This window comes from Lycorma delicatula, chromosome 3 (assembly GCF_047948215.1).
Source record: "Lycorma delicatula isolate Av1 chromosome 3, ASM4794821v1, whole genome shotgun sequence".
Lineage (NCBI taxonomy): Eukaryota > Metazoa > Arthropoda > Insecta > Hemiptera > Fulgoridae > Lycorma > Lycorma delicatula.
Genome location: NC_134457.1, coordinates 25,759,839 through 25,780,283, shown reverse-complemented (window position 1 = coordinate 25,780,283; position 20,445 = coordinate 25,759,839). Strand labels below are relative to the sequence as shown.

Below are 20,445 nucleotides of genomic sequence, written 5' to 3'. Positions count from 1 at the left end.
TTCATTAATTTTAACGTAATTGATAAAAAAACACCAGTATTGGATAAAAATCTATTTCTAATAAGAACGTTCCTATCAATTGTTTAATCAATATTATAAGTACAATTTATTGCCAAAAGCCACCATCTTATTAACCAACAACTTTTTGAAATAATTCCGAAGGTCGTTGGTTGAATTTCGAGTGAAAAAAACACGTTTTGTTTACGTGTCTTGCATCTGTTAACTTTTCAATAAAATTTCAATAAGTAAGTCAATTTACATACTTTGTTTAATTAATTCTGTTTATATAATGACAACTTTGCTTGTACATGTGTCACCTTCTGTTAACGAATTGCTAGTTGATCTTTCAATACTTTTCTTTCAAAACTTAGCCTTAGTAAATTAACTAATTTTATTGATTGGTATGTAAAAATAGTACATTTGTAGTTAAGTTAATTATTGTTTTTTTTTTATTTCATAAAATTTTAACTTAAAAAGATACTTCATCCAAAATATCTGTGTGACGAGTTAGTAGTTATTTGATATAAAAGTATCACTTCAGACGTACATTGTTACTGGCTTAGTTACAAGGGAGTTCATTGTATGACAGTTTGGCATATCTATTTTATTTCTAAAATAAAATTTGCTAGAAGTTTTTGGAGTAAATAATTACTTAGCACCAGTAACAAATTTTCTGGATCAGCAACAATTTTTATAGAATGATAGTTTTATTCCTTCATTAAACTAGGCTAATTACATTTAAATTTTTTTATATTTCCAGTTTTATTACATTTTTAAGAAATTTAATTTTTCTGGAAACCGGTTTCATTAAATCATAAACTCTACTTTGCAGGTGAATTCTTGGTAATGAGATACAGGATAATTGAAATAAATTTTACTTTTTTATTTTTAACTGATGGTAATACTGAGCAATTGCGTGATCAATGTAAAATTTTTTCTTACTGACTTATGAATTGACTGAAAAGTGAAATCAACATAAATTAATTGCTGAAATACAAAGTAAACCATTTGCTTAAGTTTAATAGTCAAGAGTCAGATCTCAAAGTCAGCTGTTGGAGATCACTGATTATGCTGTTCATAAGATGATTTTCCGCTGTACACATGGCCAGAAGCACAAAACAGTTTCTCTGAAGAGACTATATTTATGTTTTTATAAATTGATGTCCTAGTGTTGTAAGAATTGGAATTTAGTCTTACCTTACATTGGTACTTTACTCCTAACCTCCCTTCACAAAACTAACCATAACTCTAATTATAATCCTAATCCTAACTGCTTTACACAAAATTCTAACACCTTAGCCCGAACCTTTCTCCACAGAATGGATTAGCATCTGAACAAGTCACCATAACTTACAAAACCGATTGCTAATTTACTAGAGTACTAATAATGCGATGCAGGCTTTGAACTTGCATGAGCCTCTTTCTGTCCAAATCTTGCTTTATGACATTTAGATATTGTGTTTACCTGATCCTAAGCATATCTACTATAGTATGAAAATATGAAAAAAATTGGAGTTGATCAATTAATTGTTCAGAATTACCAATTTATTTAATCACAAATACTTTCTATTAGTTAAATAAAAGATAGGATTGATTTAATTTCTTTTATAAATCTTAAATACATGTATTGTTGTATGTGCCTGCTATTAAAGCAAATTATGTAGTTCTAAGTTTTAATCTAAATCTTGTGTTTTATTTGTTCTGTAGACTGAATTTGCTTGTACAATTTTTATGATTATGACTAGATTTTTAATGATTATCAGATAACAATCCAATCTCATTCCTGCAATCAAAATCAAGGTTGATAATAATGCATTCAGGAATACCAAGTAATGAATTAGTCACCTATTACTCCAAGTTTAGAAAATTCAGTTGATGTGCTGGTTGCAGGTGGACTGCGACTGGCTTCTTGCTACCTATGATGTTCTTTTGCAGTACCTTATTGCAATTAACAGTACGCTGCACTATTAGCAATGATAACACTAATTTTGGAATAGTTCTACTCCATGTAGAACTAATGTGCATCTATGTGTTTACGCTTTCTAATCTTTGATGAGCAATATTCATGTTTAATTTTTATCTGTAGTCATCACTTGTGTAAATTATTTATTTTTTGTTTTAAGTTCTGGTTTTAAAGATTATTAACTAAAATTTGTATAATATCTAATATAGAAGTACCTAGAAAAAATTTCTTAACTTATGTGTTAATATATTTATTTGTCTTTGTACCATAACTGTTCGATTGCCTAATCATTTGATAAATGTTCCAATTAAAATGGAGTTTTTTATCCAGTGGATAACAGCTCCATTTTTGATCTGTAAAAATTTATTAATGTGATAATTTTCATTTTTTCTCCCTAAGAGTCCCTTTCTGAACAAATGGCTGTATTAAAGTCTATATGATATGTATGGTTCTATTAATTGTAATCTTTGTACTTATTTCAAAAATTAGTAATGTGAATTAGACAGAGTTTAGCTAAACCACTATTGGTAACTAGATTGGCTAATTATCTAATTCCAAGATTTAAGAAATTGTCTAATGTCTTAAATTATAATGTAAAGGTAATAAATGCTTTTATTATAATTTGTATAATTTAAAAACACATCAAGAATTGATTTTCTGTAATATGATTTTACTGAGATGTGAATAAAAATGTGACTAACTTTTTTAGTGTTGTTCTTTGAGGATGCTTTTCCAAAATTAAACATGTCCAGTAGGTTGATGATTAAACAGTTTATAACATATGCTTGTATATTACATACTTTTTAATAAAATTAACTAATATTGTTAGATTTTTGTAGATACGTTTAAAAATGTAATTAAAGTTGACACTAGTAATATTGGTAGTTGTATGTAGTTTTATTCAGCCTATGTAAGTAATGATAGGAATTGCTAGAAAAATTTAATGCTGCATTCAAATTACAGTTTCATTCTTGATAATGATAGTTTAATTCTATCAGTTCTCCCAGACTAGTATGTTCATAACAGATTGTACTGCAGTAAAGAATTTATGGTTCATTTTACTATGGAATTACTACATGGAATATACCATATGTGTATCATCTGATCTCATTGTGGTGTGGAAGGAGCAAGTTCAAGAATCTCCTTTATTAATGATGTTTATTGATTGCTGATTTCATATGAAAGTTTCAATTTTTTCTTATGAATAAAATTTATGTGAAATATATTATCTGTTTATGCATATATATTACATAGCATTTACAACTTTATAAACAGAAGTAAACCTTATTGAACAGTTAAAAATTAAGTGAAATCGTATATATTCCTGTTTTCTTTATAGCATTATTATTAAAAAAAAGTAATGTTCAAAAAATTTCATTTAAAGGAATTTTTTTAATGTTAAAAATTGTATAAATTCATTTTTTATTAAGTAAGTTAAATTGTAATTAAAAATGATAAAAGTGCAATTTTTTTAGTGCTGAACTTTTGGAAATGGATCCACGATCGTATTATTATCCAACTTTTAAGTATGTGCAAGGGGTGAAAGTTAAGAATCGGTATGTAAAGTGAACAATAAAAAAAATAATTTGTGGGGGTATTCACCTTACACTGAAGCAAGCAAGAGTGAGTTAAATAATTTTGATAAAATTTGCCTATTTGTAAAAGTTCCTGCCCCTCCTCTCTCCTATCACACATGATTTTTATGGGTCTTATAGTTTTATTGCTTAAAGTGTTTTGTATGGGTTAGTATTCAAAATTATTGCTAAATAAGTTATTTGAATTTTTTTATTTTGTTCTTTGTAACAGTTAAGTTTATTTTGTTATTTATTGCTTTTTAGTTTTATCTAATTTTATCATCAGTCACTTGAATGGTTTGATGCACCTCTTCATCCTTTTTATTATCCTTTACTTCCTCTCTAATATTTTAATCTTTTTGTATTTAAATAGTTAGGCAAAATATTTATTATATGAGATTTTATTGTACTCATTTGGTTATCTCTTCATTCTGTTATGAATTTAATGAAGAAATGATATAAATTTATATTAAATTAACGCAATGAATCATCCTATCAAATATAGTTTTATTTCTGTAACTGGAGCTATAATTATCAGTTTTTCTAATTTGTTATGCTCTTGAGACAATGGTAAATGTATATTAATTGGTATAATTTGTTGTTAAATCATCTACATTTTAAATGAGTTAATTTTATTTAAAAAATTTTTAATTTTACGACCATCTCAGACATGCTACATGGAATTTTATCACCAATCACTGTATTTACTGGTTGGATACTTCTACAATCCGTTTTTTCTTTTTTTTGTAATTTTTTGTCAACCATATTTACTATTATTTTGTATCTTGGGTCTTCTTATAGTTTTTATCTCTAACATTTCTGTCCATTATTAAATTAATTTTTGGAGCTTCATTTGTCATCTATATGTTCTTATCTTAGAGAATATTTGCTGCAGATCTATTTTTAACAATGTCAGAAAAAAATGTTTGCAATTCACAAATCAACCCTATACTTTTTAAGTGTGTGTTCACGAAATGCACTGTTTTTTGGCGTTTTTTTTTTTTTTACTAAGCTCCTGTGTATCCCCAATATTCTTATTGTAATTTATTTCTAGACAACATCATTAAATTATCGTTTTAAACAAAGAGTTACTTTGTCCCATTGATATATATAAATATTTAATAATGAACGAACAGTTTGTTATTGAACTCAATATGTATGAATGTAAAAACTTTTTTGTCAGATTTTGATTTTGGATTCAGATTAAGCATTATTAGAGGATTATAAAAATAAATGAACGGTCGTGATCGGCCGTCGGTTTCACCTTAAAATAACCACCAAAATTAAAATTTTGTAATATCAGTGCAGTAATTGTAACAAGTTGGTTCAAAGGGAGGGTGCTAATGCAAGGGTAAGTAAAATGCATAAAATATATAAATATAGATTTTGTAAATCAAGTGCAAGACCCTAAAATGGTAGAAAAACTACAATTTAATAATTAAAAAAAAGAAAAGTAAAATATGGCATAAAATCTTCAAAATAGGAAATAAAATTAGCATATGTAGGATCCCAATGAAGATTTATTAAAATCATATCACCACATTTGCACCACCTGTAGATTTAAAAAAATAATTAAATAAAAATGTGTAATTTAATTATCTAATTGTGCAGAAAATGAAAAGGAATCAGTGTCATAAATTATTATAATATGTGAGTACTGATTTGACAGCCACTGAATAATGACCATGTGACCTTAGGAAATTTTAAAATGTAAAAATAAATCCCTTCTATGTCAAGGGCATTCAATTAATTATATTATAATTATATATACAGTAATCCCTTGGACTAATGCGATTTGATTTACGCGATTTTGAATTTGCACACTTGATTTTATAACACTGTCCCTTGACTTAATGCGGGTCTGGTTTCGAATTAATGCAGTCAGAATTTCTGCATATAAGTTATAAAATAATATTCATCAAAGAATTCTTAAAAAGGGGTTTTCGGTAAACAATACACACTGACCTCTATATATACATGTAATGCAGTAAACAATGAAACAGGTTTTCCCTTTCAGTAATAGCATACTGAAGTGTGTTAGATTGGTAATATTTTAGTAATCACAGTCAGTCAGCCATTAGCTATTCAGAGAATATGTTGTGTTGGGTTATTCTGTCTTACGTTATAATACTGTGCAGTATATAATTCTGATCGGCTTGTGTTCAAGGCGTGATGCAAAGGCTACACAGTACGTACAATATTTGTAATTTATTGTGCAAGATATTTTAGGATTTTATTGTGAATTATTTACGTATTGCCTTTTTATTTTGTTTTTTTCGTGTTTTTAACTATGTTCGACCTCAAATCTATGAGAAAGAAAAGGAAAACTTTCACTCTTGAGACAAAGTTGGAGGTGATAAAAAACATGATGGTTTACTTAAAATTGATATTGAAAATCATCTTGGCCGTCGAATCAACTGTTTGTTCAGTAATTGAAAATGAGGGTACAGTTATGATAGCTGAAAAAATGCTGTTCCTCTTCAGGCTTCAAAAATGTCTATTTACGATCTCCTTTAATGGTTGACCTTGAAAAACTATTGAACATTTTCATAGAAGATTGTACTCAGTGTCATATTACCGTGACAACTATTATTATTTGTGAAAGAATGTTAAGTTTGCATGAACCAAGACCTAAATACCATGCTGAAGATATCAAGCCATGCAATGCAAGCAAAGGATGGTTTGAAAATTTACACGTCTTAGCAATTATTTAATGTTGACGAAACTGCTTTTTTTTTTTTTTTTTTTTTTTTTTTTTTTTTTTTTTTTTTTGTAAAAAGATGCCAAAATGTACTCTTATTGCAAAAGCACACCATATGCCCAATTTTAAAGTATCTAAAGATCGATTCACACTTTTACTTGGAGGAAAAGCAAAAGGGAACTGTAAACTAAAAACTGTTGCTTGTTTATCACTCAGAAAATACCCATGCTTTTAAAGGAATTAACAAACATTCTCTACCCATGTATTGGACAATGAACTTATGAAAGGAGATAAACAACTTTTACAAAATGAAGACTTGTTAGCACCAGTGAAGTCACCAAATGAGCAGCTGTATGACAGTTTGAGCAGCAGTGACACATTTACATCAAAAATCGACAGTGGTGAACCTTCAACCTTATCTTCCATTTATCAGCCATAATTAACAGTAATAGGATTACAGGAGGCATTGAGATACATTGAACAATTTTGTGATTATGAACTGAAAATGATCCTGATTGAGAGCAAAGTACAAAAGTTGTAAATGGACTGTTAGCTGATACAAAATGCTACAAGATGTTGCTAGGTCAGTTACTATCATTACAACTATCATTAAAGCAAAGTAAACGGACAGTTATTTTAAGAAACCAAAGCTGAACTAAATAACAAGTTTTTTTTTTTTTTTATATTTCTTATTGTATTCAGGTTTTGATTTACGTCACAATTTTCAGGAATGAATTAACCATGTAAATCAAGTAATCCTGTATAAATAGAATTAAATCATACAGCAATACTCGGATATGCTATACTTATATATAAAATCTATAAATAGCAATTGCATTTAATCAAACAATACTCAAATATATTATACAAACATGTAATAAGTAATAATCCGAAATAAGTAGAAATTAGAGACATAATCTTTGTTAGAAATGAATTAATAATTGAGAAAACAATAATAATAATAATGTTTGTTCGGGGACGTCTTAGTTGACTTGTACTGGATTTTATTTTTCCCATCATTACATAATATTGAATTGTTAAAAGTATTATGTACATACATTATAATTATATATGAAGTTTCATTTTAGATGTGTCATTATTGGGATTCCATAAACTAGAAAAGCTATGAAAAATATTAAAAGGGGAACTTTTCCCTGATTTCTGAGTAAATTAAAAACACTTTACTGTCATGTTGGAATTTTTCACCATTTTTTTAGTACAGTGACCAAATTTAGACTTTTTAAAGGGAAATCAGCAATATTTATAACATTTGCAGATGTAACTCATAATTCTAAGATATTTCTATTCTTTGATATTTTTCCCTAAATGTAGCAATTACAGCCAAGGTACTTCCAACTACAGTATATGCCTTCTGTAAGTTAAATGTAAGTCCACAAAAAAAGGAAATTATAGAATTTACTTTTTTTTTGTTATTGTTACATTGGAGTTGAAAAATAATAAATTATAACAAATCTCTGTTGTAAAATCCATACTACAAAAATGAGATCAGTAGAGAACTTGAGCCCCTGATTTAATATATTGTATAACTGTTTCCGTGAAAATAATGTACAGTTTTTATTAATAGTCAACCAAAATAATGAAATATTTCACAAATACAACTCCATTGAAAAGATAACATAAAGTGTAAAATTATAACATTGAACTAAGTTTAACAGGGAACAAACATATTGCCAACGGTTACTTCTGGAAGTGAGGTGTATAGTTCCTGAATGGTTGCGTTTAGGGGAAAATCTAAGAATAAAAATCTCTTAGAATCATGTTATATCCAAAAATGTAATAAATTGGAGATTTCTATTTGGAATAAATACCAAATAATACTAGTTGGTGTTTGGAGTATTTCAAATCTTGTTTATTTTTTTACATTTATTTTTAATGTAGAAATTGTAAACATATTCACTGAAAATAACAATGTTAGTTAATTTTTCAAATTTCAATTTAGGGCTAGTAGTGTTTGTAGTTGTTTATTTTAAATCAGCACTGACCTCAAAAACTCAAAATAAAAAAAATTAATTGAGCAGTATTGTTACCTTTTTAGTCCAGTGTTTAAAAATCAGTTTTTTCCCTGTTTTAAAATATCTTCATTTTGAACTTTATTCTTAAGTAACTAAATGTTTCTTACACTGTTTTTCAGATACCTTTGTCTTCCATTGTTTTACTGTCATAAGTTATTTTTAAAGTTTTCTTCTAATTAAAAAAAAAAAAATTCATATATATGTGTTTTAAGTGCATTTAAATATGGTCTGTTGGTAAACTCATCACTGCAGATCACTTGTTTAAAATCTGACTTTCAAAATCTAAGGTTCTGAGGTTCAAATCCTAATAAAAGTTAGTTAAGTGTGCACAATGAAAATAAAGCTTATGTTGGAGATTGTCGAGATTGCCGAGATTGCATTACTACCAAACCTGAAAACATTTACTTACACCCATCTGATAGGACCATAACAATTTGTTGTACTTTTATTTATGCATGTTTAATTTACCGCTTTCATGTTTTCTTAGTTACAGTTCATTGCTATGTAATTAGCATTAATCAATAAATAATGATTGCAAAAACAAGAATCTTAAATTAAATGCATTTTTAAACTAAAAAAAAAACTTTAACTAGTGCTTGAATAATGTACATTGTATCCTCCTTAATTACATTAAATTAGATGTTAAATATCTAGAGTTTTCAAATTCTTTTTTTTTTTGTATGATTGATTTCATTGTTGATTGTTCTGTTATTATTATTAACAGTTACTTGTAATTTGCATTATATGTCCAGCATCTGTGCAAGTTCACCATCTTCTCTGTCTTCATTGGAAAAGCCACTATCACATTCTGGATGTATGATAAATGTATCCGTCATTTCGTTGATTAGCGGTTCCATCTTCTTATACTCAAAGAAGATGGAGTTTTATTTAGCTTTTATTTACATATTTGCAATCTGGTTTCCGATCATTTTTATTCATTTCATTCATTTTTTCTTCTGCTAATTTTTTAATATCTGACATTAAAAATGTTACGTTAATGCTGCAAACATATCTTTTCAGAGCTGATTATAGCATCTCGATCAGATTTAAATATGGATTGTAAGGTGGATGTCGCAGAACCTGATGCCTGTGTTTTAGTAGTTCATCAAAATGCTTCTTTATTTTTGAATTTCTATGTGATTTAACTATGTCATACAGTTATGTTATTAACTGCTTTATTAAACTAAGTATTGCTCTATCAGTTAATTATGCCACTTTTCCTATCATTTAAATGTGGAGGCTTCCATAGAAGTGAATTGTGGTATGGCCCATTATCAATAACGATCACAGTCTGGGGGGGAAGACCATGAATTAATATTTCAGATGCCCATTTCATGAAATTGTTGTTGATGCTGTTTTGATAGTCACCGTTTATTGAATTCGGTTTCCAAGTTAACATTGTGTTAGGAATCAACCCCATTTCTCCTCCAGTGTGGATTGTGATTAACTAATCACCGTTATTAATCGATACATTTACTCTTACACCATTGTCATCTGTCCATGATTTTTCTTTGAATGAAACGTTGAAATATACAATTTGTCCAAATAAACTATCGAAGAATTTTCTTTTCTGCAATTAGTCATTTTTCTTTTAATTATTCAATCCTCTTGCTTCAGATGACTTCTTTCTCAAACAAAGGTTTCCTATTATTATCAGTTTTACACCATTTAAACCCTAACTCTTTCAGGATAGCTGCTAGTATAGTTCTAGAATCTTTAAATTGAATACTCTTTTGAAGTTCAAGTAATTTATTTAATATAGGCAGTTCATTATATTTTGCATAAAACTCTTTAACTGTTCTTATAACGCATTGTTCTAGTCCACTAATTGGTTTTGAATGTAGTTTATATTTTTTTGATGTGCTAATTGAGCATGACTATGATTTAGATTTAATAAGATCCCGCTTTCTTTTCAGAATTTTTTAAACTTGTGATCTTGAAATCTCACAAGCTGCAGCAGATTTTTCTTCATAATTTTGAATGCATATTAATGTTTGTCATCATTGTAATTTTCCTAACTTTATAGTTCTTTCTAAATAAAATTATATACATTATTAACTATTTCACAAGCTTGACTACACAGTTTTTTATTCTTAACTATGGATTTAGATTCTGCCATTGTAAAAAAAGAATTCGCAAACAAAAACCATACAAATTCATTATACACCCAAATCATAACTAATACACCACATATTACAGAAGGAAACAACTATACCATTCGTACTGGGACACCAAGAGTTGAACTAATCAGTTTATTGAAAATGAAAAGTAAACATTAATATTGAATATTAGTCAACAGTGCGATAGAAAGATTAGTTGGCTATATGCACCCTGCATCTATGCAAGCATATATTTCAGCTGTAAAAGTTTTTTTACAGTTACTTAACATTTAATCCAATTGATAAAAAAATAAATCATTTATAAATGAGAAGCCTTGTTAAGAAATAGTAAATGAGCAAATGTTATTTTACGCATTACACTTTTTAAATAGTCAGTATTTAATTATTATATTTTTTCATAAAATTATCTTGCTGACAACAAAACAGAATTAAAAAAAAAAAAAAGATAAACTGATTTATGAATTCTGTACTTTAAATAGGTCCTTCTTCTTATTTGTAATGTTATCCATATGTTTATGAAAGTCATTTCTATGTGCCTTTTATAGTATAAAATGATTAAGCTAATACCCATTACAGTAAGTGTATATAAATATAATTCAAATTAAATATTCTGATAACGTAAAAAGTGGTCATTCATTTTTTTGCTTGCTTGATTGAGAGAGTGTTGTAATACTTTAAAACTATAATACAAGTATAAACCATTCGTTTCTACTGCAGAAAGAAACAGAGTAAGAAATATGAGGGTTATTTTTTTCAAGGTCTGATCGGTCACGAAATTAAAACCACAGTGAAAATAAAAATTTTTTATTTGTAACAAGTACTTACATAGTTACGCTATTTCTCTACATAGTCGCCACTCCGATTTAGACATTTGTCGTAGTGTGGTAACAACTTTCCAATACCCTCGTCATAGAACGGAGCTGCCTGTGTTTTCACCCACGTTTCTATGCTGGTCTGCAGCTCGATGATGTCTGTGCCAAAATATTCTCCTCCTAGCCAGTGTTTCATGTGAGCAAAGAGGTGAAAATCGGATGGAACCAAGTCCGGGCTGTATGGTGGGTGATCAAACACTTCCCAACGAAAACGCTGCAGGAGCTTCTTTGTTACAGCTGCAGTGTGCGGCCAAGTATTGTCATGGAAAAAGATAATGCCTGATGACAACATTCCTCTCCGCTTATTCTGAATTGCCCTTTGTAGAAGTTGAAGAGTCATGCAGTATGAGGCTGCAGTGATGGTCGTGCCATGTTCCATGAATTCCACCAAGAGAACTCCATTCCGGTCCCAGAACACAGTAGCCATACACTTTCTGTTGGAGAAGGTTTGCTTGAACTTCTTTGGTTTACTGGGATAATGAGAATGCTCCACTGTTTGGATTGTTCTATTGTTTCTTCGGTTTCGAAATGGACCCATGTCTCGTCTCCTGTGACAATTTTGTTAAAAAAATCTTCTTCATTGTGGTAGCGCTGGAGAAATATTAGGGAGGCGTGCATTCTCATTGTTTTGTGATGGTCGGACAGCATTTTGGGAACCCATCTCGCATATATTTCTGGATCTAATGAATTTTCTTGAGCTTGTATTTATACACTTAGTGGTATGCACCCTGCATCTATGCAAGCATATATTTCAGCTGTAAAAGTTTTTTTACAGTTACTTAACATTTAATTCAATTGATAAAAAAATAAATCATTTATAAATGAGAAGCCTTGTTAAGAAATAGTAAATGAGCAAATGTTATTTTACGCATTACACTTTTTAAATAGTCAGTATTTAATTATTATATTTTTTCATAAAATTATCTTGCTGACAACAAAACAGAATTTAAAAAAAAAATGATAAACTGATTTATGAATTCTGTACTTTAAATAGGTCCTTCTTCTTATTTTTAATGTTATCCATATGTTTATGAAAGTCATTTCTATGTGCCTTTTATAGTAGAAAAATTTCTGTACAACCATAATTTGATTAAAACAGTAGAAATTGTTGAAGTAATTCAATATACTTTGATACAAAATGTCAGACGTCTTGCAATGTTAGTACAAAAATACTTTGAAAAAGAAATATCTCTCTCTCTTTTTAAGACAAACCTTGAAATGTTATTATAGTCTTTATTTGTTCATTAACCCTTGTTGGATCTAGGGGAGGCCTGTCACTTGTTGGCAGCACTTGGAACGTATGACATTTTCTTGCTGTTAGTTGTATCATTTATTCATACAACTTTTCAGTTTTTACTAAAACAGTTGAGGTTATGATAGCTAGTTTTGAGTTAAATTGATAGAAAAACTTGATGAAGAGGAAGATTATGATTGTGCAATTTTTGATGAAAGTGATGTGGTTAGTGAACGAAAGAAAACGTTATGCAGTTTGATTGTTAAGAAGACTGATTTAAAACCTGAATCGACAATTTTGTCACTGCAGTAACACCAGTGAAAAATGTACAAGGTAATATTACTTTCCAGTTTACATGACTATTTACTTATGTAAAGAAAATACCCCAAGATCTAGTATTAGCTAGCTGCCTTCAATGTTATCGAAGAAGACAAACTGAAAGTATTGTTCATGAAAAGTATGGCCTAAAACCAGAAGGTAGGGGTGATTCTGCAAAAGAAATTTCAAAAATTTATGTTAAATATTTTATGTGAAATTGTCTTATTCTAATGAAAAAGCTATAAGGAGAAACATTTCAGAAACCAATGAAACAAAGTTTTTTGGCTTTCGTTGGTCTCCTTATTATCATGGGCACATACAAAGACAATAAAGTTGATCATCATGAATTATAGTCAATCTTATATGAGCATCCTATTTATTATGCTATAATTAGTTGAAATAGATTAAATAATTTATCAAATCGAAATCATAAGATTTGATGATAAAGAACAAGGTTAGAGCATCGGGCTCTGTATAAATTTGTACCAGTGAGATGTCTGTTTCACAATAAAGCTTATTTTCAATGTACCTTTTACCTGGATTGAACACTAAAGTTCAAGAAATGCTTTCTATGTTTCGAGGTTGATACCCATTTACAGTATTCATGAAAGACAAGCCTGTAAAATATTGATTAGAATGCTTTGTGATTCAGAAAGCCGGTATGTTTTGAATATGGAGTTTTACAGTGAAGCATCTGACTTGGAAAAAGGTACTATAGCACTTGTCTGCCGTCTTGTTGAACCGATTGCTAAATCTGGTAGAAATCTCATGACTGATAGATTTTATACATCTGTGTATCTTGTTGGGAGTTACCAACAAGCTTATCTTGTTGGGAATTTGCAATTAAACAGAAAACACATTCCTACTGAATTGAAGGAAGTACAAAATAAACCTTTACATTCTTCCATGTTTGGCTTTATTGATAGCTGTTCTGAAATGACCCCTGTTACTCTAGTTTCATGCACATTTAAGGAAAAGCCTATGTATAATCTTCTCATGCTCTCTACGCAACATCATGATGACAAAGTGAGTGATGATGACAAAAATAAACCTGTTGTTATATTGTTCTACAATAGTACAATAGGGGAGGTGTTAATTCAATTCCCAGAGATGGCTAGGAATTATTCTGTAAAAAGAGGAACAAGAAGGTGACCTCTGACCATGTTTTATATTCTAATAGATATCGTGAGCATAAATTCATACACTCTTTTCATAGAAAACTTCTCTAATTGGCATAGAAATCACAACAGCCTGAGGCTTATCTTTCTGCATCATGTGGCCCTAGAACTGGTAAAACCTCAAGTTGATGAATGAGCTAAAAATCCAACCGACCTTAGTAAAACAGTGCTATGGAAGCTTTCTAGAAAAAAGATTCATTATACACCACCTGAAGCTGGACCTGCAACTGACGGGTGATGTGCAAGATGTTACATTTGTGTCTGGGAAGTAGCTTCGAAGAAATTGATATATAACAATTTGAAAGTAAAAAACAGCTTGTAAGCAGTGTTTCAAGCATTTGTATGGAAATCACTGTAAAAAAACTGTAATTTGCAAAAATTATGAAACCAATTATTAAAATGACTGTAAATAAATTTAAAAAAAACATTTTTTTAATAAGTGATGTATTTTCAATTTTTAACTTGTAATGTTCAAATAAACTAATACTTAGATAATTTATTTATTATTACTGTATTGCTTAAAAAAACATGTAAGATACTTTATTACTTAGTCGTATTTTCATACAGGGCCTCTGAGGCCTCTTCTTGGTCCTTGATGTATCAAGTGTACTCTTGGTCCTACAAGGGTTAATATATCCAAAAAAAATGTCTAGATTATAATGCCATTTCATTTTATTAACTCGATTTGATATTACATGCACATACTCTTGTAAACTAACATTAATGCTAATGTGAACAGGCTAGTAGTAGTTAGGTTATTTGCACATAATACATGTGTATTATGTTATGATTTACACACTTAATTGAATTTACTAAAGTACATTGTTTAATAATAATTTTAAAAAATTAAAATTTTAATTCATTTTTCATTTTAGCCTCTAATTTGATAGGAAAAAATAATTCTTTATTCGTTACATTTTTATCATAATTATAATTGTTCCATTTTTCCATCTTTCTCATAATTAAAAGTTTTATTTTTAACTTGTAATTTTATTACATATCTCATTCAGTTTGCTTGCTTTAATCTGTTACTGTTTTTTTTTTTTTTTTTTACAGGATGATATCTGATGTTCAACTTGCTGTATTTGCCAATTTTTTGGGCGTTTCATTGTTTCTTCTTGTGGTTGTATATCACTATATTTCAGCAAATTACACAAAATAAAGATAAATGGTTTGTATATTTAAAAGTCTTATAAAAATTTATAAATTAATTATATTGTATGAATTTCACTAATTTAAAAATAAGTATCAAATTCATCTCAAACATGTGAAAGCATATCCCACTCATTTATGTTTTTAAGTGGGAGTTTGTGATAAAGTCATGTACATCAACAGGAAGGGAAAGACTTTGTGTTATAAAATACAGGCAAATAAAATATATGTTGCTCAGTTTCTGTAGATTTTTTTCTCGTATATGTTATGTTTGTATTAACGTTTTTGTTAATATGAAAATACAACTAATCACCAAAATTTAGGCGGTGAAAGAAACTGTTTTCTTTGTCAACATGTTGCTGCATTTCCACACAGAAATACTTAAGTAAGACTTATCTTCACCACCACCACCACTTAGACTTTGTACTAACTGCTATTTATAAGGCGCCATTCTCAACAATTTCTACAAAATGTTTTGCACTGTTGGATGTGAAACAAGCAATTCTGAACTTTCTGATAAAGTTGATTTATCAGAGCTACATCAGCACACTTGTTGAATACCCCTATGAACACAATCAACTTGCTCTTTTGACATTGAAAATCTTCCAGAACTTCTTTTTATACAGATATCCTATATGCTTTTTTTGGTTGTAGATAAATTGCCTCTTTGGTGGTTGTTAATTTGGTTCTGAAATGACACTTTACAAAACAGAGTTTTTTTTTGTTAATTTTAATATAAAATCTCTCTTCACAAGAGTGTTGGCAATCTCGCAAATTGATTGTGCAATACAGTAATCAATATTGACATTAATAACAGCAATAATAAAACACTTAGTTTCTGTGTTTAAATGTAAAAATGAATCTTTTATAAACAATGAAAAGTGAATATTTTATTTTTAATTATTGGTATTTATTTTAAGTAATGTTGTTTGTGGGATTGTACTTTGTTGTGATTTTTTGGTGTTCCGTAGTATAGGTATTTGGGATGTCATTTGTATTACATCTGCCTTTTAAATTATGAGGAAGTTGGGATGTCCAGTTTTACCCAATGAAATCAGTTAACAGATCTTTATATTTTGATAAAGGCACCTTTTAATAGCTTTGCTGGTTACTGAAAGGATGTCATCATGGGCAGGGGTCAACAAATCTCCTGTGGTATCTACCCAAGAAAGATGGAATGAATGAATAAGGAAAGAGGTTTCTCTGATTGAGGAAGTTTACAATCTTCCCTATGACCAATTTATATACCTAATATCTGAATTGTTGAAATTACTGTCAAAAAAACTAGAAAATTAGAAAATCCTTACTTCATCCACATCAATAAAAAGTCGAGAATAAGCAGAAATTATTTTTGAAGATGAAAGTAACTTCATACTGTAGACCAACAAATGTCTACAAACATCTCTATGTTTGTATTGACATATATTTGTACCTGTTTATATTGACTGTTACTATGCAGACATCTTTTAATTAAAAAAATGATTTACAGTCGAATTTCTGTAACTTAAATACCTAAACTCAAAAATTTCTAAAATTTGAAATTTATTCTAATTCCCAGCTGTATTTTAATATGTTATATGGAAATATAATTCCTTTAACAAAAATCCTGTAAGTTCAAGTAAAAAATTTATTAGTTTATTATAAAAAATAAAATAAAAAGTTTAACATTAGGCCTATAATACTGCTCTTATATTTAGTTCAGAAATATGAAACAAGCATGTTTCTCATCCTGTGCTATGCGATAACAAAAAAGTTGAATCAACATAGAGTAAAGAGGGAAGTGAAATCTTATACATCATGTGTCAGTATTCACTGGAACTTGTTTCTCGTAAGAAGTGTCGGTCAATGTGTCTTTATAACTGTCTCAGCTCGTGTGCATAGTTTTGTTTGGGTTTGTTTGTTACTATAAAGAAGTGTATTCTTATTCTTTAGTTCAATGATTTTTATTATTTAGTTTTTATACAATTAGGTTGGTTTGGTTTTTGTTCGGTTTAGTTAGTTGTTTCTTCATGCTTTTTGTTCTTTTTTTTAAATGTCTAAAAGAAATTGAAAAATATTGTCTTTAGGTGGTGATAAAATAAGGCCCATAATGGAAATAGATGAGGGAAAAAGAAGAGAAATGTGAAAGCATCAGAATTCGGTTTACCACCCAACATGCTTACGATTTATAAAAACTGTGAAAAAATCTTGAAAAATCGTAGCCTTCATAACTCAAGCGTTATCAAAAGAGTAAAGTTTGTAAAGTAGCCTGATGTTGAAAAAAGCATTTTAGAGTGGTTTAAAAACAGTCCTGATCAAAATTTACTTATTACTGGACCAATTTTACATGAAAAAGCCAAGAACTGTGGGAGACAGTTAACTAGTATAGATTTCAAAGCTAGTGTGAGTTGTCTTAGTAAGTTGAGATAAGCATGAAATAATTTTTAGAAATGTTTGTGGTGAAAGTGCCAGTGTAAATGAAGAAGTTTGTATACGTGCATAAACAGTATGCAGAAAGAAATTATGAGCACATACAAAGAATCGGACATTTTTTTAATGCTGATGAAACTGGACTGTTTTACAAATGTTTGTAAAATGTTTTGTATGTTTTACAAAACTTAACTTTTAAAGGTGATGAATAGCATGGTGGCAAATGAAATAAAGACCATGGTTCTTGTCATAGTTCTTATAGATGCAAACATGTTGGGGACAGAAAAGTTGAAACCTCTCCAATTGGTAAATCGAAGAACGTCATTGTTTCACTAACATTATAACTTTGCCTATTCAGTACAAAGACATTAGAAAAGTGTGGGTTACTAGTGGAATTTTTGAAAAATGGTTATTCAAATTGAATCATTATCATTAAAAAAATAGAAAGATTATTCTATTTGTTGACAACTGCCTGGCACATCCAAAATTGTTTCCACAGGAATTGTTGTCTATAAAATGTATTTTCTTTCCACCAGATGTTACCGCTAAACTCCAACCTATGGATCAGGGCATTATAAAAAATGTTAAGCAAATGTACAGGAATAGGATTATAATGAAAACATTAGAGATGGTTGAAAAGAAACAAAAACCAGAAATTAATCTTCTTCGTTGTCTATGGGAACTTAAAAAATCTTGGAATGATGTGATTGAGCTAACAACAATTTTTAACTGCTTTAGAAAAGCTGAATTTAAAAACTCACAACAACTTCTTATTTTGTCAGAATGTAAACTGCCATTCATTATCATGATTATCATAATCAGTGAAAACAAAAGTTTTCACTGATGATAATGAATGGCAGTCAGTTACTGATATTTTGCAAATACTCAACGACGTAACTTCGGGATTATGTTTCTATAGATGATTTGGTAGTAGTGAATAAGTATTTGGTAGTACTGACGAAGATATAAGATATTGTAATCAATATGATAAACGCAAAGGCTAATGACAATGACACCATAAAATCAGCTTGTTTGATGATTTGTTGAGTCAAAAGATGATGTACGAGAATCTGTTTTTTCTACAGTGGCAAGTATAGAAAAATGATTGACTACATGATATCAGAAGAAACATCAGACAAATATTAACAATTTCTTAAATTAAATTTGTTTTTTTTCTTGAAAGGCCAATTATTCTTCACTTTTTATTTTATATAATTTTAATATTGTTTTTATTTTATTTTATATAATTTTAATATTCTTTTTATTTTATTTGAAAAGCACAATCCTTCAATTTAAAACTGAACCGTGTTTTATATACAACAGTGATATATTTTACTTTTACTATTCGTAATATCCTTTTGTATTTTTCATTCATTAACAATTTTTGTGCAAAAAATTGACTATCAGTGAGAAAAAGTGTGATTAATGTACAGTATTTTTGTGTGTATTTATTAGTCACTTACTCACTACATACTACTGGTTAGTACATATAAATAGTATGTATGTACTGTATACTGTATTTATAATGCTGAATCATGTCATGTAATAATAATTAAGGTTGTACATGAAAAAATGCAATGTTTTCTTAATTGGTGCTGAACATTTTTCAAATTTTTCGTTCAAGTCAAATTTTTTTTATTCCCTTAAATATTCGAGTTGTAGGAATTCCACTGTATTTACTTTAATTAAATAATTTTAATTTTTCATTGATAATGATTTTTTTATTATTATTAAATGTTTTACTAAAACTCTCTTCATATTTCTTTTGTTTCAGATCATGATAAAAAATATTTAAATAAGTTTTTTGATTTAACCATTAATTTATAATTAAGTGTACAATTATTATGTTACAATAAAGTTATTTATTATAAAAAATTAAGTGTAATTTCTTTCCATTTATTTAACTCTGTTATTGTTAGTTTTTCTTACTTTTGTGCCATGTGCTGATCAGGTAGCTCTGCCTAGCCAAAGGCGATTCTATAATTATTTTGTCTGAAATTATCAACTAAGATAATTTAATAATTAATTGTGAATAATAATTTAATAATTGTGAAAGATAATTTAAAATAGTTAAAATTGGCAGCCATTGTCATGTCACAGTTTGTTTTTCATCGAGTATAGTAATTTTAATTTAATCTTTTATTTAGTGAAATAAGTTTCTTTTATGACCACGTAGGATCACTTGAGTCAGTCCATTATCAGAACCATTTTCGATGGGACTGAATGAAAAAGTCCTGGAGGACTTTTTCATATGTTCCAATCTTTGTGCCCTTTCTAGTGTTGAAAATACTTTGATTTTTTTGTTTAATTTTATCTTATCTGTGGTGTCTTCTGTTTCATTGATCTGGTCTGGAGAGCTCCTCCAGGGTCTGAAACCTCTCTGGTATTCTTCTAGTTCTTTCTAGAGTTGTGAACTGATCCTGTTGAGAATAATTTTTGAAAAAAGTTTTTTTATATATTTCATGTGTTAAGAATTTTATTAATTTATATTTAAAATATAAATTAAAATAAAAGTAATCTTACTTTAAAAAAGTTTCTTATACTTTTTTATTTTTATTTTATTTAATTGAAAAATTACAGATGAAATTTTATGTTAATTATGTATATTATTTCCCAGATAAATAAAATAAAAATGAGAAATCATTATATTTCACTTTCTTTCAATCTTTCTCTTCCTCTTTGTGTCCTCTCAATCTCCAACCCAAGTATTTATCTTATTGTCTTCTGTTATATTTATTTATGATTCTATCATCTGAATGGTGGTTTATACGACCGTGATTCCTTAAAAATTATTTTTCCTTTACTTTTTTTTGTAAGTGTACTACTATATCATCTGAATTTTATAATTATTAATTTCCCTTTTGCCAATGTTTTAGGAAGATAATTATTAC

General features: G+C 28.6%; 1 protein-coding gene across 2 annotated transcripts; it reads left to right on the top strand.

Annotated features, from left to right (window-relative positions):
• Positions 1-133: 133 nt before the first annotated feature.
• LOC142321467 (dolichyl-diphosphooligosaccharide--protein glycosyltransferase subunit 4) lies at positions 134-19,429 on the top strand. Of its 2 annotated transcripts, none has more exons than XM_075359571.1 (4): positions 134-245; positions 3,439-3,519; positions 15,050-15,164; positions 19,329-19,429. In XM_075359571.1, exons 2-3 carry the CDS (start codon positions 3,455-3,457, stop codon positions 15,153-15,155), a joined length of 171 nt encoding a protein of 56 aa, XP_075215686.1. In that variant the 5' UTR covers positions 134-245; positions 3,439-3,454; the 3' UTR covers positions 15,156-15,164; positions 19,329-19,429. The 2 variants fall into 2 exon arrangements, with proteins under 2 accessions (XP_075215686.1, XP_075215685.1); XM_075359570.1 differs by lacking the exon at positions 134-245 and adding an exon at positions 252-401.
• The last annotated feature ends 1,016 nt before the right edge of the window (positions 19,430-20,445 follow it).

Coding starts and splice junctions, on each gene's coding strand:
- LOC142321467 (XM_075359571.1), top strand. CDS start 3,455: ATGGATCCACGATCGTATTATTATCCAACTTTTAAGTATGTGCAAGGG. Junction 3,520..15,049: donor GGGGTGAAAGTTAAGAATCG/GTATGTAAAGTG, acceptor TTTTTTTTACAG/GATGATATCTGATGTTCAAC.